The 25,144-nt window shown below is 32.3% G+C and overlaps 1 protein-coding gene across 1 annotated transcript in view; it reads left to right on the top strand.

Moving 5' to 3' along the window:
* Positions 1-10,631, top strand: part of MIPOL1 (mirror-image polydactyly 1) — a 255,695-nt gene extending 245,064 nt beyond the window's left edge. The window contains exon 11 of the mRNA XM_081290704.1: positions 5,328-10,631. Coding sequence (XP_081146830.1) covers positions 5,328-5,394 — 67 coding nt within the window. The 3' untranslated portion in view covers positions 5,395-10,631. The remainder of the gene's footprint in view (positions 1-5,327) is intronic.
* The last annotated feature ends 14,513 nt before the right edge of the window (positions 10,632-25,144 follow it).

Here is a 25,144-nt window from a genome sequence, read left to right as displayed (position 1 = left end):
CAGTATATAGAGCTAATGAGGAAATAAAGTGATATTACTGTGATGATCAATGTCTTCTACAAAATGGTAATTCTAGCTATAGGTAGACTGTCAATACCACCTAATAATCATCTTACATAGCCTGATACCTCTCTTTCTTTTCTTACTAAACCCTCGCTATTCCCTTCTACCATTTTTCCTCACCCTATACTTTCAGCAGAGATCTGTGTCTCCTACTCCATGGGAAGAACAGAATCTTGCAGGCCTAATTTCTGTCATTTTCCTTCCTCCACACCTACAAAATTATCCACAGCTATAATATCCCACGTCTTTCCTTTTGGTCTCTGAGGAAAAGTTGTCCAGTCATATTTTAAAGGATTATCCTACAAATCATGCCTATGGCTCCATCCTCTGTGACCCTACTTTAAAAAAATAATCTTTCTCCCTTATGTTATAGTATCTTTCCATAGTCTTCTTTTCCATAATCCACAAATATATTCACATCTTCCATTTTTTAAAAAAATTCCTTAGCCAAACATTTCCTATAACTATAATCCTCTTTACTTTCTAGCCAAGTTCCTATAGAATGGTTTATCCTTCACCTTTCCTTTTTCACATTCCACTCATGCTTCATCCCACTTCTATTGAATCATTAAAATTGCACTAAAAAGGTTATCCTTTCCTGTTTAATCAAATAGGTATTTTTCACTTGGATCTTATTTAAGCACTCATTTAACCTTATTGACCATTCCCTTCTTGAAGTTCTCATCTTTCCATTCTGTACTTCTACTCTCTGTCCATCTTTTACTTCTCTGACTATTCTTTCTCAAATTCTTTCCCTAATTTCTTTCTCTTACATATTTGATTCATTTTGGTTCTATCCTCTTTCACTGTCTTCTTCTGTTTTATTTCCCTCTCTAAACATTTCCATTCCCATGGCTTTAATTGTGAGCAAAGTAAGACCTATTCTTGACCTACCCACCTGCCATCTTGCACCTCTTATTTCACCATCCTGAGAAATTATGCCATTGGTTGTGCTTGATACACATCAAGTTTTCCCCACCTCTGAACCTTCACAAATTATTTCCTCTGCCTGAAACACTCATCCTAGCCACGCCTTCACACCACCTTTTTTTGAGGTGATAATTTTCTTCCTTTCCTTTAAAACTTAACAGTCATTATCAGGAAACCTTTACAGACCTCTCCTCTCCTTTCCAAGCTAGGTTCTATTTAATACCTGTGTTTATTCTTTTATTACAGCATTTACCAATAATGTATTGGTGTTAACCATATAAAGATCTATTTTCCCACCTTGCTAATCCTTATAAGCAAGGACCATGACCTGTTCTTTGAATAATCAAAGCCACAATGTCTCTTCCATAAGAATTATCCACTAAACACTTATTGACTCAGCTGAAATCTACATAAAATTCTTTCTTTAACAGAACTCTTATATCCAACCACCTATTTAACATCCTCACTTACATGTTTCATCAGTACTTAAAATGTAAGTAACAGAATGAACTCATCCTCACACACATGTTCTCCCCAGCAGAAATCTGCTTTTCCTCTCCATTGCCTTGGTTAGGGTATCACTATTTACCTAGAACAGACACCAGGGAGTCAGCCTTCATGTCTTTTTAATCCTATAATCTAGATATCTTTTATCCCTTTCTTCCCATTCACATTGCTGCTCTGCTCTTCAAGTCTATAATATTTTGTGGTAAAATATTTGTAACATAAAATTTCCCATTTTAACTAAGTGTGGCACTAAGTACATTCACATTGTTGTACCCCAGGATTTTTTTTTAATAAGGAGCCATCTGGTGTTCTTACCTCTAGGCTAAGATAAGTTTCCATTGCATCTATACATTCTTCCCAGTGTAATCTTTCTAAAATTCACATGAGTGCTGGGGGTATAGCTCAATAACAAAGTGCTCAACTAGCACATACAAGGCTCTGGATTAAATCCCCAGTACCTGAACAAAAAAAAAAAAATATATATATATAATGAAAATGATATTTCTAGATGAACTGGAATGTTTTCATTATTTCTTCTGAGTTTTCATAGGTTCAAGTTGAAATGAGTGAAAAAAAATTTAAAAATACCAAGTTTTTCTAAAAATTTTCCAGTGTAAAGGTTGAGTAAATGAATGATCACAGTAATCAAGATAAGAAAGACAGAAATATGTGTGGGAGGTAAAGTATTAAGTTTTAGTTTAGATAATGCTGAGTATCATAGTTTAGATAATGCTGGTATTAGCCAGAGGAGATATACTGAAAACAGTTGCATATGTGAGTCTGAAACTCAAGAGAATTTTGGAATAGGGGGCTCTGGATTTGGAAGTCATGATCATTTAAGTGACATCAAAGGAGCAAATATCTCCTGAGGCATGCATGAAAAGACATAAAGAAGAATGATGAAGTACATCAACATAAAAAAGACCAACAGAACAGCCATAGTGGTAAAAGAAAAAAAAATATATCACACTTTAAGTCTTCTTATCCTTCTGCCATAATTGAAAGAGAATAAGACCTTTGATACTAATGACATTCCTGAGGTGGAACATTTTTAGTGATTTTGTCTTCTCTGCTGGAACGATGATTGTTATCCATCTCACTTGGATATTTCCGGTTCCTTCTGCTGAAGAAGGATTTTAAAAAGTTAAACATGTTTGATGGAATAACTAAATAATAGGAATGCTTTTGCTGGAGAGAAAGTTGTCTAGCCAATAATTCTCTTATGCAATTGTACCAAAACTAGTGCTCTTAGCCCTAACTCTAGCCTTTTTTCTATTTCATGAAGCTCTTTGGAAGAGATCATTCAGTAGTATGTAAAGAACTTGGAACCTATTTTAGTGAACTATATTATTTTGTTAAAGATATTGTTGATTTGGACAGTGAAGAATAGCCTGCAGGCAAATCCTGCAAGGTGCTCCAGCAGACACACACACCTACCTTCCTGTTGGCAGAGTCTCTGTTTGGCAGGTGTATTCCATTCCTTACAGGAAGGAATAGGTGCTTTATTGTATTTCAGAAGTCAGTAAGCTTTTGCAAAACTAAGTAATTGACATTTTTCTCATTTCTGAGATCAAATTTTCAACCTGGATAAACTGAGAATGTGGTTGATCTAGTAATTGTTGAAATACAGTGGAGACATTGCAAAGCATGATATTTAAGTATTTCCTCCTAGTTTCTTACCTTAGAGAGATATAAGACTTCTAAATGGAAAAATGCCCTAATGTATAAAAAGGAAACGAAAGACAAGCCTATCTATGAAGAAACCAAAACAAGCACAATACAGATTCATCTCAGTAATTTGGTATTCTAATGATTCTGAATTTGTAGTAATAATAATCACAAGTAGAACTTATTTTTATATTATGAGGAAGTGTTTTTTTTTTTAGCTAGTTAGTAGCTTCAGTGTTATTATAAGGATGGGATATATTTAACCAACTTGAAAGCAATATTTTCTGACTCTTACACACACAAAAAAAATGGTATTAATAATAGCTTGTCAAGATTTCTACCAGGAACCTGTGTTAACAGTTCATTCAAGTTACTATCAGAGTTTAGCAATAAGCTTACAATGTAGTTTTGTGATTTATACTAAAATTTTTATCCCCCACATCCACAATTTAAAGTTTATAAAAATTTGCCTAAAAGGATTCATTGCAGTCCCATGAAACATAATATTCAAAGTGTATAATATTCAAGTAGCAAATAGCACTAGTTTTTGCCATGAGGAAAAGCTCAACTAATATAGACTCATCTATGAAGGCAGTGAATTTTTCCATGAATCTTCTAGTGGTACCTCTAGACGGTCTTAGTAGATATACAATATTTATGTATAATTTATAGTCAAGAAATCTATAATAATAGACAGGCAAGATTTGTATTTTATTCTAAGATCACTACTTTATTTAAGACAAAGATTTTGATGCACTGAAATATTCCTGTTTTCTGTTAACAGAATTTTGCTATATGCAGAATCATCTAATAAACTTGAACTAGTTTTCTGAATTATATGCAGTTGATTTGTTCATTCCTTACTGAAAGTCTTCAAATAGTCTAAACAAGTATGTTTGACACCAAGAATACCCTCATTCCTTTAGTGTCTAGCTCTGTACTGTGTTTATTTGCAAAGGACCCTCATGCATGGATCCATATAAATGAGGCAAACTGTGGAGCAAACTAGACTATGTCGCTCACCAAGCTTTGAGGATTGTGTATCTGAAAACTGCTGGGCATGATTTTCACTTATAAGAAAGATTACTTGTGTGTAATATCAAGTGAGATTTTTGGTTGAGGTTTTATGCTTTCAGTGAAGAAAATAAAAGAAGAAACCAATTAATGGTCTGTTTTTATGATCTTTTGTTAAGCAAAACTCTCACTGATCCACATGAATGTGTTCTGTCACCCACAGAGTAGCCTAAGAGCACTGCAGAATAGACTTCTGAACTTTTGACTCTTTTTTCAGTTTAATTGGTAGGTTTTAATCAGCTAAAAATGTTATACTTCTTTGATTAAAAAGCTATACAGGTAATTTCTAGACTGATTACTCAGGAATAGAAACTTTTTTAAAAATGTAGTACAGAAAATCTGGTTGTACTAGTGTCAAATCATTTGTAAATATTTTGGGACATGAAAGTTTCCCTACCTAACCACCTAATTTCTATCTATATTTTCATCAGCTGACTCTAGGGGAAAGAAAGAAATTTAATGTATAAGAATTATTCAGTAGGTTCAGGGGTATAGCTCAGTGGAAGAGAGATTGCCTAGTATGCATGAGGCCTGGGTTCAAAAAAAAATCATACAGTATGCCAACCAATGTATTGCTTATTTAGCTAGGGATAAGCTTGCTAGTATTTCTATATGAAATATGTTTCTGAGGCTGGGGATGTAGTTCAGTGATGGAGTACCTGTTTAGCCAGCCAGGTTCTATCCCCAGCATCACCAAAAGAAAGAGAAAAAGAAAATATATATATATTTCTCTTAGGTAAAAGTCAGTTTGAAGCTGGTACTACACTTAATATGCCATGCTGTCATTGCATAGTAAATGATTCATTCACACCCTTAGTGCAAGTAGCCAAATGTCTTGAAATGAATATCCTATATATTTTGGAGCATTTAACACTGGCATAATCTGAAGATCTGACTTAAAGTAAATCCTTGGCACTCTGCAAGAGTGCCTCTCATTTACAGTGATGCTTTGTTTCTTAACATGACTACCAGGACTGCTTGGTCACAGGCAAATACTATTCTTTTTCAGCCAAATCATTCCTGACAATAATTGTACTTTTTATTTTCTTTTTTTCTTCCTCCTGTTTCCCCTGCCCCCAACTTAGGTTAGAAAGGCTGGTGGACGTCCTGAGGAAGAAGGTTGGAACAGGGACCATGAGGACAGTGATCTGACAGAAAAAAAAAAAAAAAAAAAACGACAGTCTGGGGGAAGCGATCACATCTGGTGACCAGGCTGCTTCATTCAACACTGTGTAAACACTAAAAGCCTTAACTTAGCAAACAGTTGTTAGAAGTGGGACACTCCAACCACATTCCAAGCTGAGAAAAAAAATCAAATCACAAATGTTTAACCACTTTGCTGCTGACTTGAGTTTTTTATCCAAATATATTAAACTATAGACTTTTACCAATCCTAGCTCTAAGGTTGCAGCTTATTTTGTGACTATTTTATATCTCAACTTTTTATTTAGAGATATAAATTGTTTTACCAAGAGACCACTATAGAAACATGGTAAAGTTGGTCAGGATCATATCTTCACATATGGCCCTCTCTGAATCAAAGTGCAGCAAAGTAAATATTGTCTAAGCCTTAATCCACTGTGTTAGGTCAAAACTTCAAATAAATGCATTTTCTAATATAGAGTATATTTCGTAACTGAAGAAGGATGTTCAGACATGAGTTTGTAATCTTCCTTTAGTGTACGTATTTAATCTTTGTTAATATTAAAGAATATTACAAATAGATGCCACAAATTAAATGTATAATTTGCTTTAATGAGAGTTTAGTACATTAAAATTACATTCATCAGGACATGATTTTTATTTTACTAAAAATAAATACAGACTGTATTCAATAAAATGGAAGATTATTAATGTGTATTTATAAATTCATATTGTCAGTATTTTTAATGTTAAGACTGGATAATTATCTAAGCTCCACCTAAGCTGTAGAAATTGCCAAGTTTCTGTCTATTGATCTGGTACACTTTTGTCTTGAAAATTAGCTTGTGCCAGCATGTCTCTATCTGAAAAGGCAAGAAGCCATCAAATCTACTAAGTATTCTTATTGATTATCTTTTTTTATAGATTATTGTTTGAATTTTGTTGTAAAGAAGGGGAATTCAGTATATAATATACCATAAAATTATAATGTGCAAATAGTAGGACTTAGACAAAAGTAAACCTGCATTTGGTTCAGGTTGCCTTTATTTCATATAAGAGGTAAGAATTAACTTAATTAACATTTAAGAGGTAACTTAAAAGTTAAAGCATAGCCATCACTTCTACTCATATGATGTCATGAATAAAACTGAAACTTTATATATTTGGCTGTACAAAAAAATCATCATTGTTTTAGAGTGAAAAGTTGAAAGGGCAATAGGAAATGACTATGCCAGGAACAGGGTGAAATAAACAAACAGATTGAAGTAGTGAAAGGTTTGTAGACAAATAAAAACTTACATGCATTTTTAATTCATCTTTAAGATTGTGCTAAACTAGATACTGTTGCCTGTTTTCAGGATAAGTATATTCAAGGCATTGTATTGTGTCATTTTTTAAGATGCCATTAGAGATTATCCATTATTTAATTTACTTTGTAGGAAATTTTAAAGTGCTTGTCATAGATGACAGAAGAATCATAATGCTAAATACACCCCATTCCTTCCTTAGTAAATCTGTAGCTATTAAATTAACTGACAAAATTATCCCATTGCATTAAAATTTGGAATTTACTCATGTTTCCTGCTTGTAATGATTTTTTTTAGATGATGATAATTTGAAAATAAGGCACAACAGGGGTTAAAAATAAACTAACTGGATTTGCCCTATAGTTCTAAAAAGAATCATAGCTTTTCATAGGCCAGTGACTATATAAACATAGACATGTGTAATACTTTGGTCATACATGGAGTCTTGTCTCTGGGCTCTAATTTAAACCCCCAAAACCCCCTTGTTTAAAGAAACAGCACCCTTTAAATCATCCAAGAAATGCAGGTAAGTAGAGAACAGTTCTTGTCACAAAGTAGTTTGTTCCTAAACCCTCTTAAAAGAAATCACAAGTAAACTTGAATTTTCAGTTTAGTCTTGAAGAACAGACTAACTTTCCTTGGGTTACTTTGGAATTTTAAAGTACATGAAGGGCCATATCAAGATATCTTTCAGTTTCCAAACATCTCCTCCTATACCTAAATGATATAATTAGAGCAACCAATTCCTATAATCAATATTGTGAAGTTTTACAGAATATGATTATAAAGTGAAATTTACAAAACAATTCTAATATCTACTTTTGTTCAACCTAGATAATCTTCAAAAAATAACCCATCCCTTTGAAAATGAGTTTCATTCCCTTGAAAATGACTTAGTTATCTGCAAGATTAACACATGCAAAGTATTACAGCCAAATATTGTCAACTGATTTCTTAAGTTAAAAATGTTGACCAACACAATATTTCAAATAGTCAAAATTTGTTTTGTATGAAAAATAGCCTTACTCACTGAAAATCAGGTAGCCACATATTCAATCCTAGCACAAATCCAGAAGTGTTTCATTCTGCTCAGCAATGTTGCTGTGAGTTTGCTTTAAATGTCATCAAGTGTAATTCCTATAGTAACATGAGAATTCACTTCTTGTAAAAATAAGTAGTCCTGAGGAAAGGCAGAAAAAATGCTAAATTTGTTAACACTTGATGATTTATGAAATCCTTCACATCTTTGTTTTTATTTGCTCCTGTCAACAACCATATAATAATAATAAATTATTTATGTCAACTATATAATAATGATTATAGGGCTTTAGTATTAGTGTTATTGTTGTTGTCTTATAACTATACTCCATGCAACTATAGGTCTTCAAACCTTTCTGTTAGGAAAAAAAAATGTAGTAAAGATTTTTACTCTAGTAATTTTTGTTATTATTCTACCATTTATTTTATACACATATATATGAATTCCCTAACCGTCTAAAGACTGTACGCATTTCTTTCTATGAAGTACAATAATGTGAACTGTATGCATAGATAACATCATATTATGACCACCTCTCTATCATATGATAGTAGCAGCATGCTGTACTTCAGGTATCACTAAAATATAACCTTGAGGTGCTTTGGACTATTTTCAATTTGGCCTGATGATAATTCTAACACCATACTTTATATAGAGTATAAACTTCTTCAAGACTTGCTTTAATTCCTAGGACAACTATTAGAGGTAAAACTATATATAAGCAAAGTTATTGGTTATAAGCAATGTGTAGACAGACAGTTTTAGCAAAATTATTAATCATTAATATAAATATTTTTATTCTACTTTTATAAATAAACCATTATATTTAAAGGTAACTAAAACAGTTTACATATTTTATAGAAGAAATATTTTATATTATTTTCAGTGATAAGATTGATCCTTTGTATATTTTCTTATTCAATTAAACTTAAGAGGGCTGGAGATTTAGCTCAGTGGCAGAATTCAGACTTAGCATGCATGATGCCCAAGGTTCAATCCCCAGAACCCTCCCCCCAAAAAAAATTAAGAAATCTTTTTATAATCACATCACTTATTGATATAATTAGTTTATTTCACAAGAAAGAATATTAAAGATTTGTAGTTTTAATATTGAATAGTGTCACATTGTATATGTAGAAAAACATTTTATATGTAGTATTTTTTAAGATCATAATTATTTTTTAAAGTTACCATTTTCAAATAGTCATGATTAATAAGGCATTAAATGATAAAATAGCCATGACACATTTTGTCTTCTCACATATGGCTTGGAAGGAAGTCAGATTTTCACAGATATTATTTTTCTTGGTTACTGTTATGTACCGTTCACATATCTATTCATATATACAGATATACCCATTCAGACTGAAAATCACATTTGCCTTTTTTAAAAATTGATTTATAAGTCAACTGTTGAGCTCCAGTGATTTCAGCATTTTGTTCGTGTTTTATTAGAAATGCACGTGGTTTCTGAGGCTTTTAAACAAATACATGAAATGGTTGAAAGATTTATATTGCTCGTGCTTAGCTAAATATGTCATCTCTAGAAAAGCTGTGGTTTATTTTGGCACTGTTTTAAAAACCCAAATATTTTAAACATTTGTTAAGTTGGAGCTTGTACATTTCAACTAGTAGCATACGTTCCAGAATAGCATCTCCAGTTACCAAACTTTTTCTAATCCTTTTACTATAATAACCTTTTTTGAAATGGTTTATTTTCTTTTTTGTTATGTACGTTAGTGTAAGTTAGGTTAAAGTTATTACCTTTTGATGTAGGACTTCATAATAGAATTTGGCAATGATAAATGTGTATTTTTGAGGACCATTAAAATGTTGTATGCTATTCATCTTCTTTGCAGAAGTATTAATATGCCTACTTTTAAGTTTATTTTCTAAATATAGTTTTGGAGTATACTAATACTTTGGAATTCACCAGTTTCTTGATTGTATATTCATTAACCAAGCTGTATTTTAATGTACTCTCATATATAAGATATGTATTTACTTTTTATTCACATAAAATCCCATATTGCAAATCCTACATGTTTTATTACATTTTTTATACATTGATCTTGATTAGATTTGTAGATGTACAGTCCTGAAGACACTGTACTGGATATACACCATAAATATATATTGTAGTAGGGAAACAGATTAAATTTCCTATCAAACTGTGTGTGACCTTATTAAAGACAAAAGTCAACACGAATAAATTTGTTAGTTGCATTAAGAACCTTTCAAAATTATTTAAATATAAAATTATAGTAAAAAGTATTATAAATATTATCTTTGGTAAATATGATTAGAAAAAAATGAAGATCAAATTATTTTAACTTAAAAATAATAGATTGGTTCAAATATATTACAAAGCACCTCTAATAATTTTGGAATATGTGTGGAACTTTATTGTAATCAAGAGCTGAAATCTGCTGGGTGTAGTGGCACATCCCTGTAACCTTAGCTCCTAATAGAGAACCTTTGGGTTCAATCCCCAGTACCAAAAAAAAAAAAATAAAGCTGAAATAACAATATTGCTTCTTTTGTATTTGATTATTGAATTAGAATGAGATTAATATAAACAAATTACATAACTCTATATTGTGAATTTTGAACTTAAAGTTTAAGATATGTGACAAAGAGAACTGAAATGAGAGTGGAAAGTAGGAGTCTTCAGGACAAAGATTTTGAAACTGGTGATATGTAAAAGGTCATGGTACTATGTAAACACAAGTTGTGTCTCACCATGTTTGAGACACCATGTTGTCCCACCAAGGCCTTCCTGATGTTGTTGTGATATATTTTACTTCTGCATCTGTATACAATGATCACGTTCTTAACTATTTTTACTTTGAACAGTCAATTATTTTAAGGAAATATTAAAACTAAGATGTTGACCCATGTCTTTATCATTTACAGTGTTCTTTTCTTTGTGTAGATTTCCACCAGTTATTTATTTACCATCTGCCTGAAGTATTTATCATCCAATCTAATGTAGGACTGTTGTGTCAGCTTTTGAATGTCTGAAAATGTTTTTCTGCATTAAATTTTTTAAATTGCTAGACATTAAATTTTAGGTTTCTGAACTTTGTTTTGCTGTTTGTTAAAAATGTTAACACTAGTATCTCTGGCTTGTTTTGTTCCTGTTAGCATTCTTATTGTTGTTCTCTGTAAATAGTATGTCTTCTGGATGCTTTAAAGATTCTCCCTATTTCACTTATTTTAACTAATTTGAATATAATGTGTTGTGGTGTAGATTTCTGCATTTTTCTGTGCTTATGATTTGATGAACTTCATTCTGAGTTTGTGGTTCATTAGAAAAATCTCAATCATTATTTTTCCAATGTTTTTGTCCAGCACTTTTCCTCCCCCTCTGAATGTACATTAAGCCACTTAAAATTGTCTACAGTTCATTCATATTTCTTTTTTTTTTTTCTTTTGGCATTCTATTTTTCCCCTATGTGTTCATTCTGAAAATTTTTTTTGCTTTTTCTTCTGATTTAATTATCTTTTCTTTTGTAGTATCTAGTGTACTGTTAATCCCATCCAGGACCTTTTTTTATTCTAATTTGTTATATATGATGGCAGAATGCAATTCATTTCATATTACACATATAAAGCACAATTTTTTCAAGTCACTGGTTGTACACAAAGTATTTTCATACCATTCTTGTCTTCATACATGTACTTAGGGTAATGATGTCTAACTCATTCACTGTCATTCCTACCCCCTTGTCCTTTCCCTTCCCCTCGCTTGCCTTTGCCCTATCTAAAGTTCCTCCATTCTACCCATGCCCCCTCCTTGCCAGTGGCCATCATGAGTCAGCATCCTCATATCAAAGAAAACATTCAATCTTTGGTTTGGGGGGATTGGTTTACTTCATTTAGCAGTGTATTCTCCACCTCCATCTATTTACCTGCAAATTACATGATTTTATTCTCCTTTAATGCTAAGTAATGTTCCATGATGTATATATACCTAAGTTGCCCTACGCATTCATCTACTGAAGGGCATCTGGGTTGGTTCCACAATTTAGCTGTTGTAAATTGGGCTTCTATAAACATTGATATGGCTGTCTCAGGGCTTTTTTCTTTACAAACATTGTATTTATTGTCTCTAACAGAGTTGGGTCTTTCTAACTTTTTTTCATTTCTTTTCTTGTTCATGTTTTGCCTTATCTTTGGGAACATTAAAAAAAAAAAAGGTTGTCAGTGTCCTTGTCTGTTAATACTATAATCTGTTCAATTTCTGAGTCTGTTTCTGTTGAGTTTTGTTCCATTATAAGGAGTTACATTTTTTACTTTGAATGTCTCCTAACTTTTTGTCAGATGCCAATCATTATGGACTTTGTCTTATTGGGTATTGGATATTTTTATACTTCTTTAGGATGTTTTGAGCTTTGTTAGGGATGCACTTACATTAACTTGGATACAGTTTGTTACTTTTAAGTCTATACAAGTTTTGTTAAACAGATGAGAATAACCATTAGTCCAGAGCAGATTTTTCTCCACAATCAAGGCCATTCCCTTCTGAGTATACTACCTTATGCATAAGACATTTCTACTCCACCTGGTCACATCAGAAACTATTTCTAGTCATATATGAATCTAGGTCGCTGTTCTACCTACTCTTTTATATTGGTTTTTGCCTTGGCCTTAGTAGTTTTTTACATACATGTGCTGATCAGTAAGTACTCAGAGGAAGATGCAGGGAATGCTAAGCAGCCCTTCAGAGCTTGCTCACTCTCTGTGCAGTCCTCTGTTTCCCCTTAACTCTGCTCTGTAAACTCTCCAAACCATAAGCTGGGGCACTGGTAGGGCTAGCTTTGGGCCCTTCTTTCATGAGTCACTGTTCTGTGCTGCCTTTTGTCTAAAGTCCACAAACATTGTTACATTGTTTAATCCGGTTTCACCATTGTTTTTTATTTGTTTGGTTTTTGTTTTTATTTTGTTAGTTTGTTTTTCAGTCTTTTAATTTGTTAAAATAAATCCAGTCCTGTTACTCCAAAATAGTAAAAAATGTAAGTCCTCCTGTAACTCTTAAAATTATTCCTTGGGGGGGGGGGGGTAACCAAGGATTGAAACCAAGGGTACTTAACCACTGAGCTACATCCCCAGCCTTTATTTTACTTAGAAACAGGGTCTCACTGAGTTGCTTAGTGCTTTGATAAGTTGCTGAAGCTGGCTATGATCTCACAATCCTGCTTCCTCTTTATGTCTAGCTTTCTTCTTCTCTATTGAGAAATCAGTTGCCAGTCTTATTGTTCTTCTCCTAAAATTAAAGTCTTTGTTTTCCCTGATTCCTTTTTACATATTATTTATTTACTTTGTTTTTTGTCATTGTTATTTGTTTTATTGAGTGGGTGCCAGTTTTATTTTGTGCCTAGATGTGGTCTTTGTGTATTTCTTGAGTTCAGAGATCTTATTAAATCTCTGGCTTAAAAAAAGAAAAAACTGACTTGACATTTTTAGGAAACTCTTAATTGATATCTTTCTCCTCTTCTGAGGTCTAATTATATCTATAATTGTTAACCATTTCACTTTCTTCCCAAATATCTTTCTCATCCTCTCTGTGTTTTCCATTTTTTTTTAATTCTTTGCATCTCTTTAAAGTTGTTTAAACTACTTGGCTTTTATTTCCTTACTTCTGTCTTCTGCTATGAAACCATCTGCGGAGTTCTTAATTTTAGATTGTATATATTTTTCAATTCCATAATTTTCTGTTGATTTTTGCACATTCTAATGTTGTGGTGAAATACTCACCTTTCTAATTCTATTTTCGATCCCCTTAGCCTCTGTTTTCCTGAAAATACTAGTCAGAGTCACTTTCAAATAAAAGTCTATTAACTCCAATAGCTGAATCACCTATGAGTCTTTTTCTATTCTCTGTTTTTTCTCTTGGCATGCCTATTAATTTTTGGTTGAATGTAAGACATCCTGAACCTCCAGATGATTTTGTCTTCCTCTAGAGAGAATATATCCTCTACTCTGCTGAGAAGATTGAGTGGAAGCTAATTGCCATAATCCAGTCAAGTACTGTACTGACTTGAAACTGGGTTGCAGTTTGAGTAAGGTTTTATTATTTCTGATTTGCCTCTTTTCTGGTAGAATAGTTCATTAGGGTCTCCATGATAAAAGTGATATCTTCAGTGGGACCTTTTTAGATATTCTCATTTTTACTTTTTTTAACCTCATACTTAGGACAGCTCAGAATTTACTAGATTTCTTGAAGGGAAAACTAGGCATGCATTTCAGGCTTTTTGGTTCTCCACTTTGGTCATATGAGCCATGAAAGATTGCCCAAAACTGATGGATTCTATGTTCTTAGTAGCACATTATCAGTTTTCTCATATTCACCCAGAACCAGCAAATCCATCCAGGGGAAAAGCAGCTACAGATCATCAGTTTACCACTGTTGTTTTCTCCTTTATAGGATCTTAGTCCCTTCCAGTATCTTTGCTTTCTCTCCCCTCTTATACTTTTAAGCAAATGGTTTTTTTTGTTTTGTTTTGTTTTGGTTATTTTTTTTGTAATTTTTCCAGCTTTGCTAGTTGTTCTTGGCATGAGTTCTATTCTGTCTGGAAGCAGAAATCCAGTAAGTTTTTCATTTCTGTTATTGTAGTTTTTCTTTCTAGAGGTAATACTCTGATCAGTCTCAAATGAATTTTTATAGTGTTCATTTCTATTTTATATTTTTAATTCCTGTCTCATTTCCTTATTTATTTTAAACATACTTATTTTCTGATAATTTAAATATCTCAAGTATTTATGTTCTGATTTTGTTATTATTTCTGCCTGCTATATTTGTGTTGCCTTATTTCTTTGGATGTTTGGAGATTCATTAATTTGAGCTTATATTTCATAAAATTATTCTCTATGGAATGTTTCAAGACCTGGATTAAAGGTGGGTTCCTCCATGGATTCTCTGCATCTGCTTCTGCTAACTACTTGGAAGCATGTATAGGCCTTGGATCACTTTTAGTCTTACTTTGAATTTTATGGGACACTTAGGTCTTGTTAATTTGGTTTGAATTCTCACATGAGGGCTGAATTGTGGTTACAAAATTTATAGGGGAAATATTCTTTGATCCTCCACTCAAGGCCTGAATTAAAGATTTGTAAATACTTGGGTGGTTCTTGGTCTGTGTTCTCTGTTGCCTGTTACATTAGAAGGCCATGAAAACCAAAGCTCAACTTTACACTATCATAAGGCCAATGCTTTCAGAATTGCTTTTTGTGCATCACTTACCACCGAGGTTCCTAGTTTTTCTTGGATTTGAGCCTCTGAATATCCCTTACTGAATACCAACATATTGATGCATTTGAGAAGATATTCATCATTTTCTCTCCAACATCTTTAGTTGCTTACTGCAGTTGCTTACTCCATCATAGCAAAAAACACTATGGGTGAATGTTATCCGATTTATACACCCAGAGAAAATTGTACTGCTAATAAAATGTTTTGAATTTATTATCACTTGTATACATGAGTAAAATGAGCAGATAATAAACTTACCTTCCAAGAATGATGATTGCAGCTCTTTGTCCCCACCAGTAACTACAAACAATTTTTCATTAAAGATGCTAAAATTATTGAATGATCCAAATTAGCCTGGGCATGAAAACTAACAGCTGCCTAAAATGAAATGTTTGAGTTATGAGCCATGTGCCACTTTGGTTTATCTGCAGCCAAAAGGTTCAGAATCAGTATTCAATTAGCCATGTTGCTTGGAAGGGTCTGGTTACCCTGAATAAGAGCTGCTTGGTGATGAGTAAGAGGTATCCGTGACACACAAGTTCAGACCTTGCAACTCTGTTTTGTTGTTTGAACTTTCTCTGTTGTAGCTAGGGATCCAGCGTGGAATTTAAACACTTGTGTGGTAACTCCATTCCTTTAGCCATTGTGTTGTTAAGCTCTAGCTAACGAACTTTGAACACTGGCTTCAGAAAGGCAAGACTTAGAAAACAGCAGCAATCAACATTTCAGGTTTTAGAATTAAAACTATATGATTTATGTCTTTATGCAGTTTAGAAGTTTTTGTCTATCTAGTCAAATTGTTCTGTTAAAAGTATGTTTCATATGTGAAAAATAAAGAACTAAACCAAACACACCTAGAAAAGCTTAAATTAAGAACTAACTTGTTTTAAAAAATCACATCTACTGTAACAGAAACTTCCAAACATGTACCTGTTTTAAAACTTAGAAACTGTTGAAATAAAGGAACCCAAATTGCATAATATTTGAAAGGTGAAAACCGCCAGATGCATCAGTCATGTATACTTTATCTCATGTGGCCCCTTTCTTTCATGCCAATGTTTTTTGTTGCTTAGGGAGATCCTCCTGATAATGTCACAAAGAATGTCTCTCAGACCCATATAGACTATGTACACAGTGGCTTGCTAAGGAAACTTTTGCTTTAAAATCTCTAAGCTTCGTTTTGCTTCTAAACATAGCTTTGAATCAAAAAACCAAATGACTAAAAGGGAGAAGACCAAATTTCTTCTCTAACTCCTAAGCCAGTTCTAAAGATAATTCTTGAGAAAATTCAAGTGTGCTTAAAATATTTATAGAATAATTTGACATAAAACATCTCAGTGTTATTGCTTTGAAGAATTGTAATTTACTCAAAAGGTGCACATTAATTTCTTACTGGTTACTGATTACTAATGTCTTGTTTCATCATAACCTTATCCCTTTGTAAAATTAGGCTTGCTTTTTGCATCTTTTTATAAACTGGTCATATTGTAAAGAATAGCTGCTTTTTTTTTTTTAGGTGACTTAGAGGAATGTGAAGATGTAATCTTGTTGTTTGTCAAATAGAAGTGAAGAAAAACTTTGAAATCAGACATCTCCTTCCATTCAAAACCCCAGTAATAATCACCTAGTTTATTGTAAAAGCTGCAACATAGTTGTACTATGGGCTGAAAGTTTAAATATTACAGATACCATTGTCTTTAAATTTTAGGAAAATTATTTGTGTCTTTATTGAAATTTTTAAGAGTTAATTGCCCTAATCACATAAAGAGTTTATATACCACATTATTTTACTTTATTATGGATAACAAGAAAATCAACAAAAGTTAGACCCTATACTCTTAAGCATACACTCCATTTTAGTTTCTACCTTGTATCTTCATTATTTAATTCATTTGCCATGTTTAATCCTCTACTCAATCAAGTCTACCTTCACTTGTTTAAATCCAATTCATCCTTCAAGAACACTTACATGTCACCTCCTACGTGAAGCATTCCCTAATTCCTCATCCCCTCCCCACAACCAAGTTGTAGTTAATCTCTTTTCTGTGTGCCTTATACCTCTTTCTGCAGCTCTCTATTAGAGCAGTTATTAAGTCTTCTCTTGTTTCAGTATTCCAGTACCATCTTCCATTAGAATGCAAGCTTCTGGAGATCAGATTCAGTTTTGTCCATATTTCTTTGCCCAGGTAAATACTTGATAAATACCCACTATTCAATGATGAAACCTAAATTTTCAAAATATGTTGAATATCTAAACATTTGTATGATGTGTTTGTCTTAAATAAATCACATTAAGATTTTAATATGCTTTCCCACAAAATAGAGTTATGTCAAGTTATCTAGCACCTGGCACATTACCAGATCTGATATTGTACTTAATTGAAGACTATAACTTTTTAAACATAATCTATTTAAAGTAAAGGGTTATTATGGAGTTTCATTCATCGTTTTTATTTGTTTTTTTTTGGTTTGGCTTGGGTTTAAAATCAGAATTTCTTAATTGTTCAGTTGTGGTTCCATACAATCCAAAGTTTGAAATTTCACTCTGTGATCAAGTGAAGATATTTTGTTGACTACAAAGTTTATACAGATTTTTCAGGATAACCAAATCTTTACTGAACAAACAGTAACAACTAAATTACCTTCTGGAACCAAGTGAGAATGCTAGCCATTTATTTATAAACCAGCACGTTACATTTGGATGCCCTCCAACATTGCAGCATCTACTTTACATTTAATTCCAATTTCAGTATCCCCTCAATTTCCAAAAAGTCACAGAAGTTTTCTGAATTCTAATTACTTTGAAAATCTTTCTTAAGGTTCTTATCTTCTAGTTATGTATTATTTTTTCAAAATACAAACCATATTTTATAATACTTGAGAGCAAAAATAAATCATGCATGAACATTACCTACCAAACTACCTCAAAAATTCATATTTAGTTACTGATTTTGTTTTGTCTCTACTATGGTCTCCACCAGTTTTCAACATGTAACTTGTTGTATGAAGATCCTAAAGCTTCAGAAATGCATATCATTCTTCAAAAAATCAGTTGTATCAAAGGCTTTCTGAAACATCAAAGCCTAAATATTCACTGAATTTTCCTTGTGTGACCATGACATTAACACCCTGAAAATCTTTTAAGTTTCTTAAAGAGATTTTCTTCTCAAAAATCTGTTCTGGCTGTGTTTCACCAAATTACATTTTATATTTTTCAATATAGTTTGTCCTTCTTTTAAATTGTTTCTGGTATGTACCTCACAAAGTTAACTATCTTGATTATAATTGACTGCCAGCAGAGTGATTCCTTTTCAATAAGTGTTTTGTTTGTAATTTTCTAGGAAATATTGCTTCTTTACTCATCAAGGAACAGTAAACCAAAAATGCCTGCATTGTTTACCATATTGAAATTTTTAAATTATCTTAATGAATAGTGCTGCAATTCTGGCACATGGCCAAATGAAACATTTATCTTCAAGTAGCACAAAGGTTAAAGCACTAGTTATGTTTATATTTAATTTTTCTTGAAATTAATCAGACAAGAAATGAAAATGCTATGGAGTCTTAGCTTTTTACCTTGAATATCTAAAATTCTCTTTGCTGGTAATTTTTTACTTAGAATTCTGTCTTTAAATCTATGGTCTTTCTTTAAACCACTGAATTAAAACATGTAGACCTCTTTTAGAATGTTCACATTTGAATGAAATGAGAAAGAAGGGATTAAAAAATTTTAAATTGTGCATCAGCAGACATTTTATGAGCCAGAAATAAAAAAGCTCTGCAGTTTGTCAGCCATACTGTTTCCTTCCTTCTCTGCTGCTGTTAAGAGCTGAAACCTGTGCCATCATGGTTAATGTTTTGACAGATTTTATCATAAACCCTCCTGTTGTAAATTCACCTTTCACCAAAAGTTAACATGTTGTAAGCTCAGAAAATGTTTTTACTGTTGATGATCCAGAAAAAAAAAATAAATCAAATATGCTCTTTTAAATGATAGCAGAATAGTGTTTAACTGCTTAAAAGTTATACATTACTTGAAATTTGGGAGAAATTCTCATTCTCTGTGTTCAAGGTCTCTAAAATGTCAGTAAAACCATACATGAACACTTTCATAACCATTGCCAGGGAAGAAGATACCAAAGAAAATATTATGTGGCTTATATATGCTCATTAAATTTTGTAATAAAAATATACCATTCTTTAAAATCAATAGACACTTTTACTTAGTAATGGAAAAAAAATGTAGACCCTCAACATGTGATTGATTAAAAAATCATGGAATAGTCACTTTGTTTCTAAATAACTTTAAGAATGGTCTTTAGTGTCTTTCATCTATTATTTTATAACTTCTTAGAGTATTTTATTTTATTTAGATTCTACCAATGATTGCTATTCCTAGCAACCTGTAGATTTTTTCTCTCTCTAAAACATCTTCAATGACCATGACCATTAATATTTACTCATAAATGCATTTGTACACAGGCTCAACCATTGCACATCAGTGAAGACAAAAAGAGTTGTTACTCAGTTCTTTACCCTAGAATAAATTAAATCAACAAATATTTATTGAATGTCTACTATGTGCAAATAGCCCTGCCTGGTTAGCTTTTAAAAGCCATCCAACTTTTCACATTAACAAATCAAAGCATTATTATTTCAAGCATTGCAGAAGCTGCTCCCATGTCTTTAAGGTGACAAAGCATATGAGGACCCTGCAGTTACCTGAGGTACAGAAAAACAAGGAGGAGAAGGCAAATTCACAGAGTGAAAAGAGGAGACAAAGTGCACTATGATGCCATGGATGGACTACACCATGTATGTATGTGTGTGTGAATTTATGTGTATTAAGTGTAATTTTCTTTGTATCAGTTTGTATGTGCCTATATCCACACAAAGAGAGGAAGGAATTTGAGAGATATAGCCTTTGTCAAGGTAACATAGAAATAGGCATTCACATTCGAGTCCAGAACTTTGCTTTAAAAATAGGCTTAATAGTTTGGCTAGTGTTAAGCCCTACGTATCACAAAATGAAAACACATCATGTTATATAATAGGAGAATTACTCAACTCGGAGTTTCCTGTCCTACATCCTGACTTTCCATAACGTATATTGTGAGATTATCTCACCTATCAATGAAACAAGTGGTTTCTACTTTGTTGCTATAGAAAATTATTAAAGAGGCCTAAAGTTAATTTATCATAAGTAAGAGAAACGAATATTCATTTTAAAAATTCTAGTTGCTGTTAGGAACTAATAAAAACTACCAGTAAGAGGCAAAATTTGTGCACTTTACCTATTGTTTCTTTCATTTTGTTAATCTGTAAAAGGTAAAGTCTTGTACTACTTACTCACATCAAGTAATTAAATGTATTTTCTTAGTACAATATAAAAGGGAAGGTGGTGATAATTTCTAATTTTAACAAATGGAATTAATCCTGGTTTCTTTACATAGAAGGGATGTATATATGTTGGCCATAGAAGATATTATCATTGACATTCTCACAGAAGATATCTGATGTCAACTGAAAAATATTTAAGAGAAGCTAATTTTTAAATGTCAGTTTTTGCTTCCTATTGGTAGGCTAAGTTTGAGTTCTGATGAATTTTAAGAATAAGACTTTAAATAACCTTTTTAAGCAGTAGTTTTTATCTTTTCTAAAATTAATTTTCAGGTTTTTTATGGGGAAAAATACTGCTATACCTCTATTCAAAACTTATGCTTTTGTTATGAAATTTTTATTATTAAGATCACCTTGAAGCAAAAATATCTTCTCATTTTTTTAAATTATTTGATCCTTTGTCTATCTGGTTGTAATTTGTTTCCAAAGCATAACCTGATTATTCTGTAGTAAGTTTTTAATTTCTTTTCATGTAAGGTCCTTCTCTTCTGGTAAAACCATTTATTGGCCTTCTTAAACATAGTAAGTGCATTCAATGTGGGGTTACTTACATTGGTTTGGTGTTTTTCATATATTTTCTTGATACATTGTAATTAATATCTTTGGGCATCTGAATAAAATTTCACATGGATGATGTAGGTCTAATGATTATGTTCATGAAGAAATATTATCTTTAAGAGTTGTTTCTAATTTTCATTTGATCTGTCCCCCTCTTTTGACAAGAATTCCTAATACCAAGACCCTCTTGCCTTGGACCTAGCCTGGATTCACCTGCCCCCTGGTGGTGTTCCTATCCAAAAATTTAATTAATTTTTGAAATCTGAATTTGGTATTAACACCCTGAGAAGCTCCATTACCCTATTTAGCACTTGAAAGTCAGAAAAGTTCTTTTCTATTAGTCACTGTCTAATAAAAGAAGACAGAAGACATTTTTTAAAAAATTTTAATTCAGAGCACAAGAAGGAAATTGGACACTCTAAAGAGCAGCTTATGATAAATGATGATGCTTGATTTTGTCTATGATCAGTATTAGTGACCTACAGATTGATAAACTGAATGTGTGTTTCAAAAGTTCTCACAAAGTAACTTGAAATCAAGTTTATTCTATGTCGCTGTCAGCTTTTTAGTGAAAGAGGGAGGAAGGCAGACTGCTATTCTATTTTATTTAAATTGGAAATAGATTTCCTAAGCCTTTCACCAAGAGCAAATTTTAAGATATAAAAAAAGATGTTGTATAATGTATAGTCAGATGTGTTTGATATGCTTGATCTAATAGATTTTTGTTGCCCTCTCAAAAAGGAATTTCTTCTTCACATGCCACAGACTAATTGTATCCCTTCAATTGAAGTCAATAGGATCTGCATATGGAAAGGGGATGTATATGTTCATCAGAGAATTTACCTAACCATAAATTCAGAAACATTTTGCAAGCTTAAGTACTTAAGAATTAGGTCTCTAGTTAATAGTGAATAATGTAAAAGCAAAAGAAAGGGAAAGGGGAAAGAAAAGTACTGTTCACATAAAGAAACTATTTGTTTTTCTTAGAATGAAAAGGTAAATTAATAAATTTATTATTGTTAGCAAGACCCCAAGTAAAAATTTAAAGATTTCTCTTTTTTTGTTAACTGTAGACTATTTTGAGCAGAAAAGAACTGCCTCTTTCCATGCTCTTCCACTTCCCACCCCCAAACTCACCCAAGCCTGGTTAGAGTGAGTAGTAAAAATACTCTGTGAAGTTTTAACATCATGTCGTCTCACCTGAGACGTGGAAGAAGAAACAGGATACAGGCTTTAGTACAGTTCTTTGTAGGCCAACTCCCAAATTTCTAGTATGTACCGCTGCTTTGCAGTTTCTCTTCGGTTTATAACAGTTGACCTCCTAACAGGTTCCCAGAAACAGGTTCAAATTTTGGCAGGCTAACCTTACCTCTTTGTCCTTCCAAAGTACATAAATGCTAAACTGTGTTCATAGTGAGGAAGGGAAAGTCATTGCAAGGAGACTTTAAAAACCAAGACTCATTCTGCTCCCTACCAAGTTGCTGCCATGCTTTCCAAAGGCTTAAAGTATGTCCATGAGCCCTGGGCATAATTTCTTCAGCCTGGATTATCTACAGGTGACTGAGAGTCTGCCTTATCTCCACAGGGCATTAGTCACTCTATAAAAGTTAAATTTATTATGAAATGCTTTGTGTGTGTTAACATATATCTTCTCTGGGAAGTTGGAAACAAAGGCATGTCCTTTAAGACTCCATATGAGGAAAACACATCCTTCGTTGGAATTTAACCTTAATTTGAACCAAGATCTGTGAAAGAAAAGCACTTTAGTGTATTGTTCCCTTGCTCCACCCTTCTATCCCCTTATCTAAATGGAGTTACTGTTGCTTCATGCTTTCTTAACTCTTTCTATTCCAAATCTTGTTTTCCAGAGTTTAAAATTTATCTTAGAAAAGAAACATATTAAAGTCATTATGGCAAATGACTATACTTTGCTTTAAGAATAGGTGATCTTATGTAATATATTAATTCGGATATCCTTAAAGTTAAAAATGCACAGCCAGTTTATGTTTATAAATCTTCATTGTTAATTTTGTTATTTTAAGGTACACTATAAAGAGTATTTTATTTCTTTTTTTTATGATTCACTTATTTATTTTTTTGAGTATTTTATTTCTTAAAAATTATTTCTTAAAAATTATTCTTTTCTAAGAATCTACATAGTTTACACTATAATGCATTGTCATATTTGCATAGTTTACACTATATTAGAAGTTTAGGTTAGGAATAAAAAGTTTAGGTTAGGAATGGTGATGAGATACTATTTGAAAGTCCAATTTTTAATCTGTTTTCTTTCAGACCATTTGCAAAGTCTTTGTAATGCTTCATATGCATCTAAAATCTATAGATGTTACAATAGTTCCTTTTCAGAGGCAAAAGCAAATACTCCCACCATAATAATAGCCTATTTGTTTATAAATTTCAAGGAAAGTATTTCAAAGGTAAAATATTTTAATTTGCCCTTTAATAAATATTTCTTAGGAGAACAGGTTTTAATAGCATCTTTCATAATAATGATCTTCCTTTCATGACTTTTGTTAGCTAGGGAAAAATCACAAATTAAACTATAATAATCTTAGATGTTCTAAACAAAAACAAAACAAAAAAAAATAACACATCCAGGCACATTAGTGCACACCGTTAGTCCCAGTGACTCAGAAGACTGAGACAGGAGGATCACAAGTTCAAAGCCAGCCTCAGCATCTCAAAATTTTAAATCTTTTTAAAGGAGTAGGAATGTCACTCAGTGACATTCAGCAAAAATGGATTTAATCCCCAGTACTGCAAAAAAAAAAAAAAAAGAGGGAGAGGGAGTAGGGGGAGAGAGAGAGAGGGAGGGAGAAGAAAAAGAAAAAAAGAGTATGTTTTTTAAAATATATCTGTATTCTATATTAAACCCCTCTCAAAATAATTATCCTCAGAATTATTAAATTGAAATTTCTTAGCCAAAAAAGGGAAAAGCAAAGCAAAACAAAAACATTTACAGGCTCCTTTGATTGCATATTTTGTTATCTCACAGTATGTTTTATTTAAATGATAATATTGAAATTACTTGGATAGATCTTAAAATATAGATATGGAATACATATCTAATATACTTAGGACACCAGAACATTAATAACACAAGTTTGAAAACACAAGTAATATCAAATCCGAGTATCCTTGTTCCCCACCTCAGCCCACATATAAACATTGGTTCCATTCTAGCCTACTCTCATGTGACGATCAGTGAAGCTTAATCGCTACCACTTGTTAGCACTTGGTTATATACTGCCATCATCCTTTAAATTCACAATATATATTAGATTTCCTCATGGAAATTATAAATTAATGTGGGACCACAATGAGTTGACTCTAAGTTCTTTGTTTTGTTGGACTTTGCACTGTGTTAGATGTGATTTTGATACAAACTTTTTAAAAAGATAACAGCCTTAGGGCTAGAGATGTAGCTCAGTTATAGAGTACTTTAAATTTTTTGGATGAATATCTTCATGGCATATGTAGATGATTATATAGTTCTATCATTCATTGATAATCCTACCATAAGATAATCAAAGAAATATCCTCCACAAGAGTAAAATGATCAAAATAATATATAAACAAGAATATAGCAAAGTATGAGGGTGAAAGGTAGGTGTTAAACATGACTAAAGAGAAGAATGAAAAGTGTGGGCTTTGTAGATGATGGGAAGAAACAACTTGACAATAGCTAAAGAGAGAGAAAGAACTAAAGGTAACTCCAAGCAGCCATGTACATCATTGTTGGTAAATCGTAAAGTATTTACAAAATTGGTTTTTAAAAAAAAAGAGATTAAAGTTATATGTATGTATTTGTGTGTGCTTAGACAAGAGTGAAGATGTGAGAATGTGACAAAATAGTTACAATAACAAAATATCAAGTTTCTTCTCTGACCGTGAGCAATATTACTTAACCATGAGCTATATTACTAAACAAAACCACAAAATTATAAATAATGTTTGTTCATATATGGTATTTATTTCAATTGAGTTCTGTGTGTCTTTGAATCTCATTGGAGACACTTTTAAAATGTTAATACAGTCCTTACCTAATGAAATAACAATATCACAGAGTCACAAGAAGTATGGATAATGTAGCTGGGATGTAACTTAGAAGGAGAGCCTTCTCCTAGCATAGGTGAGGCTCTGAGTTTGATCACAATCACCTAAAAAAAAAAAAAACAA

The sequence above is a fragment of the Spermophilus citellus genome (assembly GCF_964194105.1).
Source record: "Spermophilus citellus genome assembly, chromosome: 4".
Taxonomy (NCBI): Eukaryota; Metazoa; Chordata; class Mammalia; order Rodentia; family Sciuridae; genus Spermophilus; species Spermophilus citellus.
This window is presented reverse-complemented; position numbering and strand designations above follow the sequence as displayed.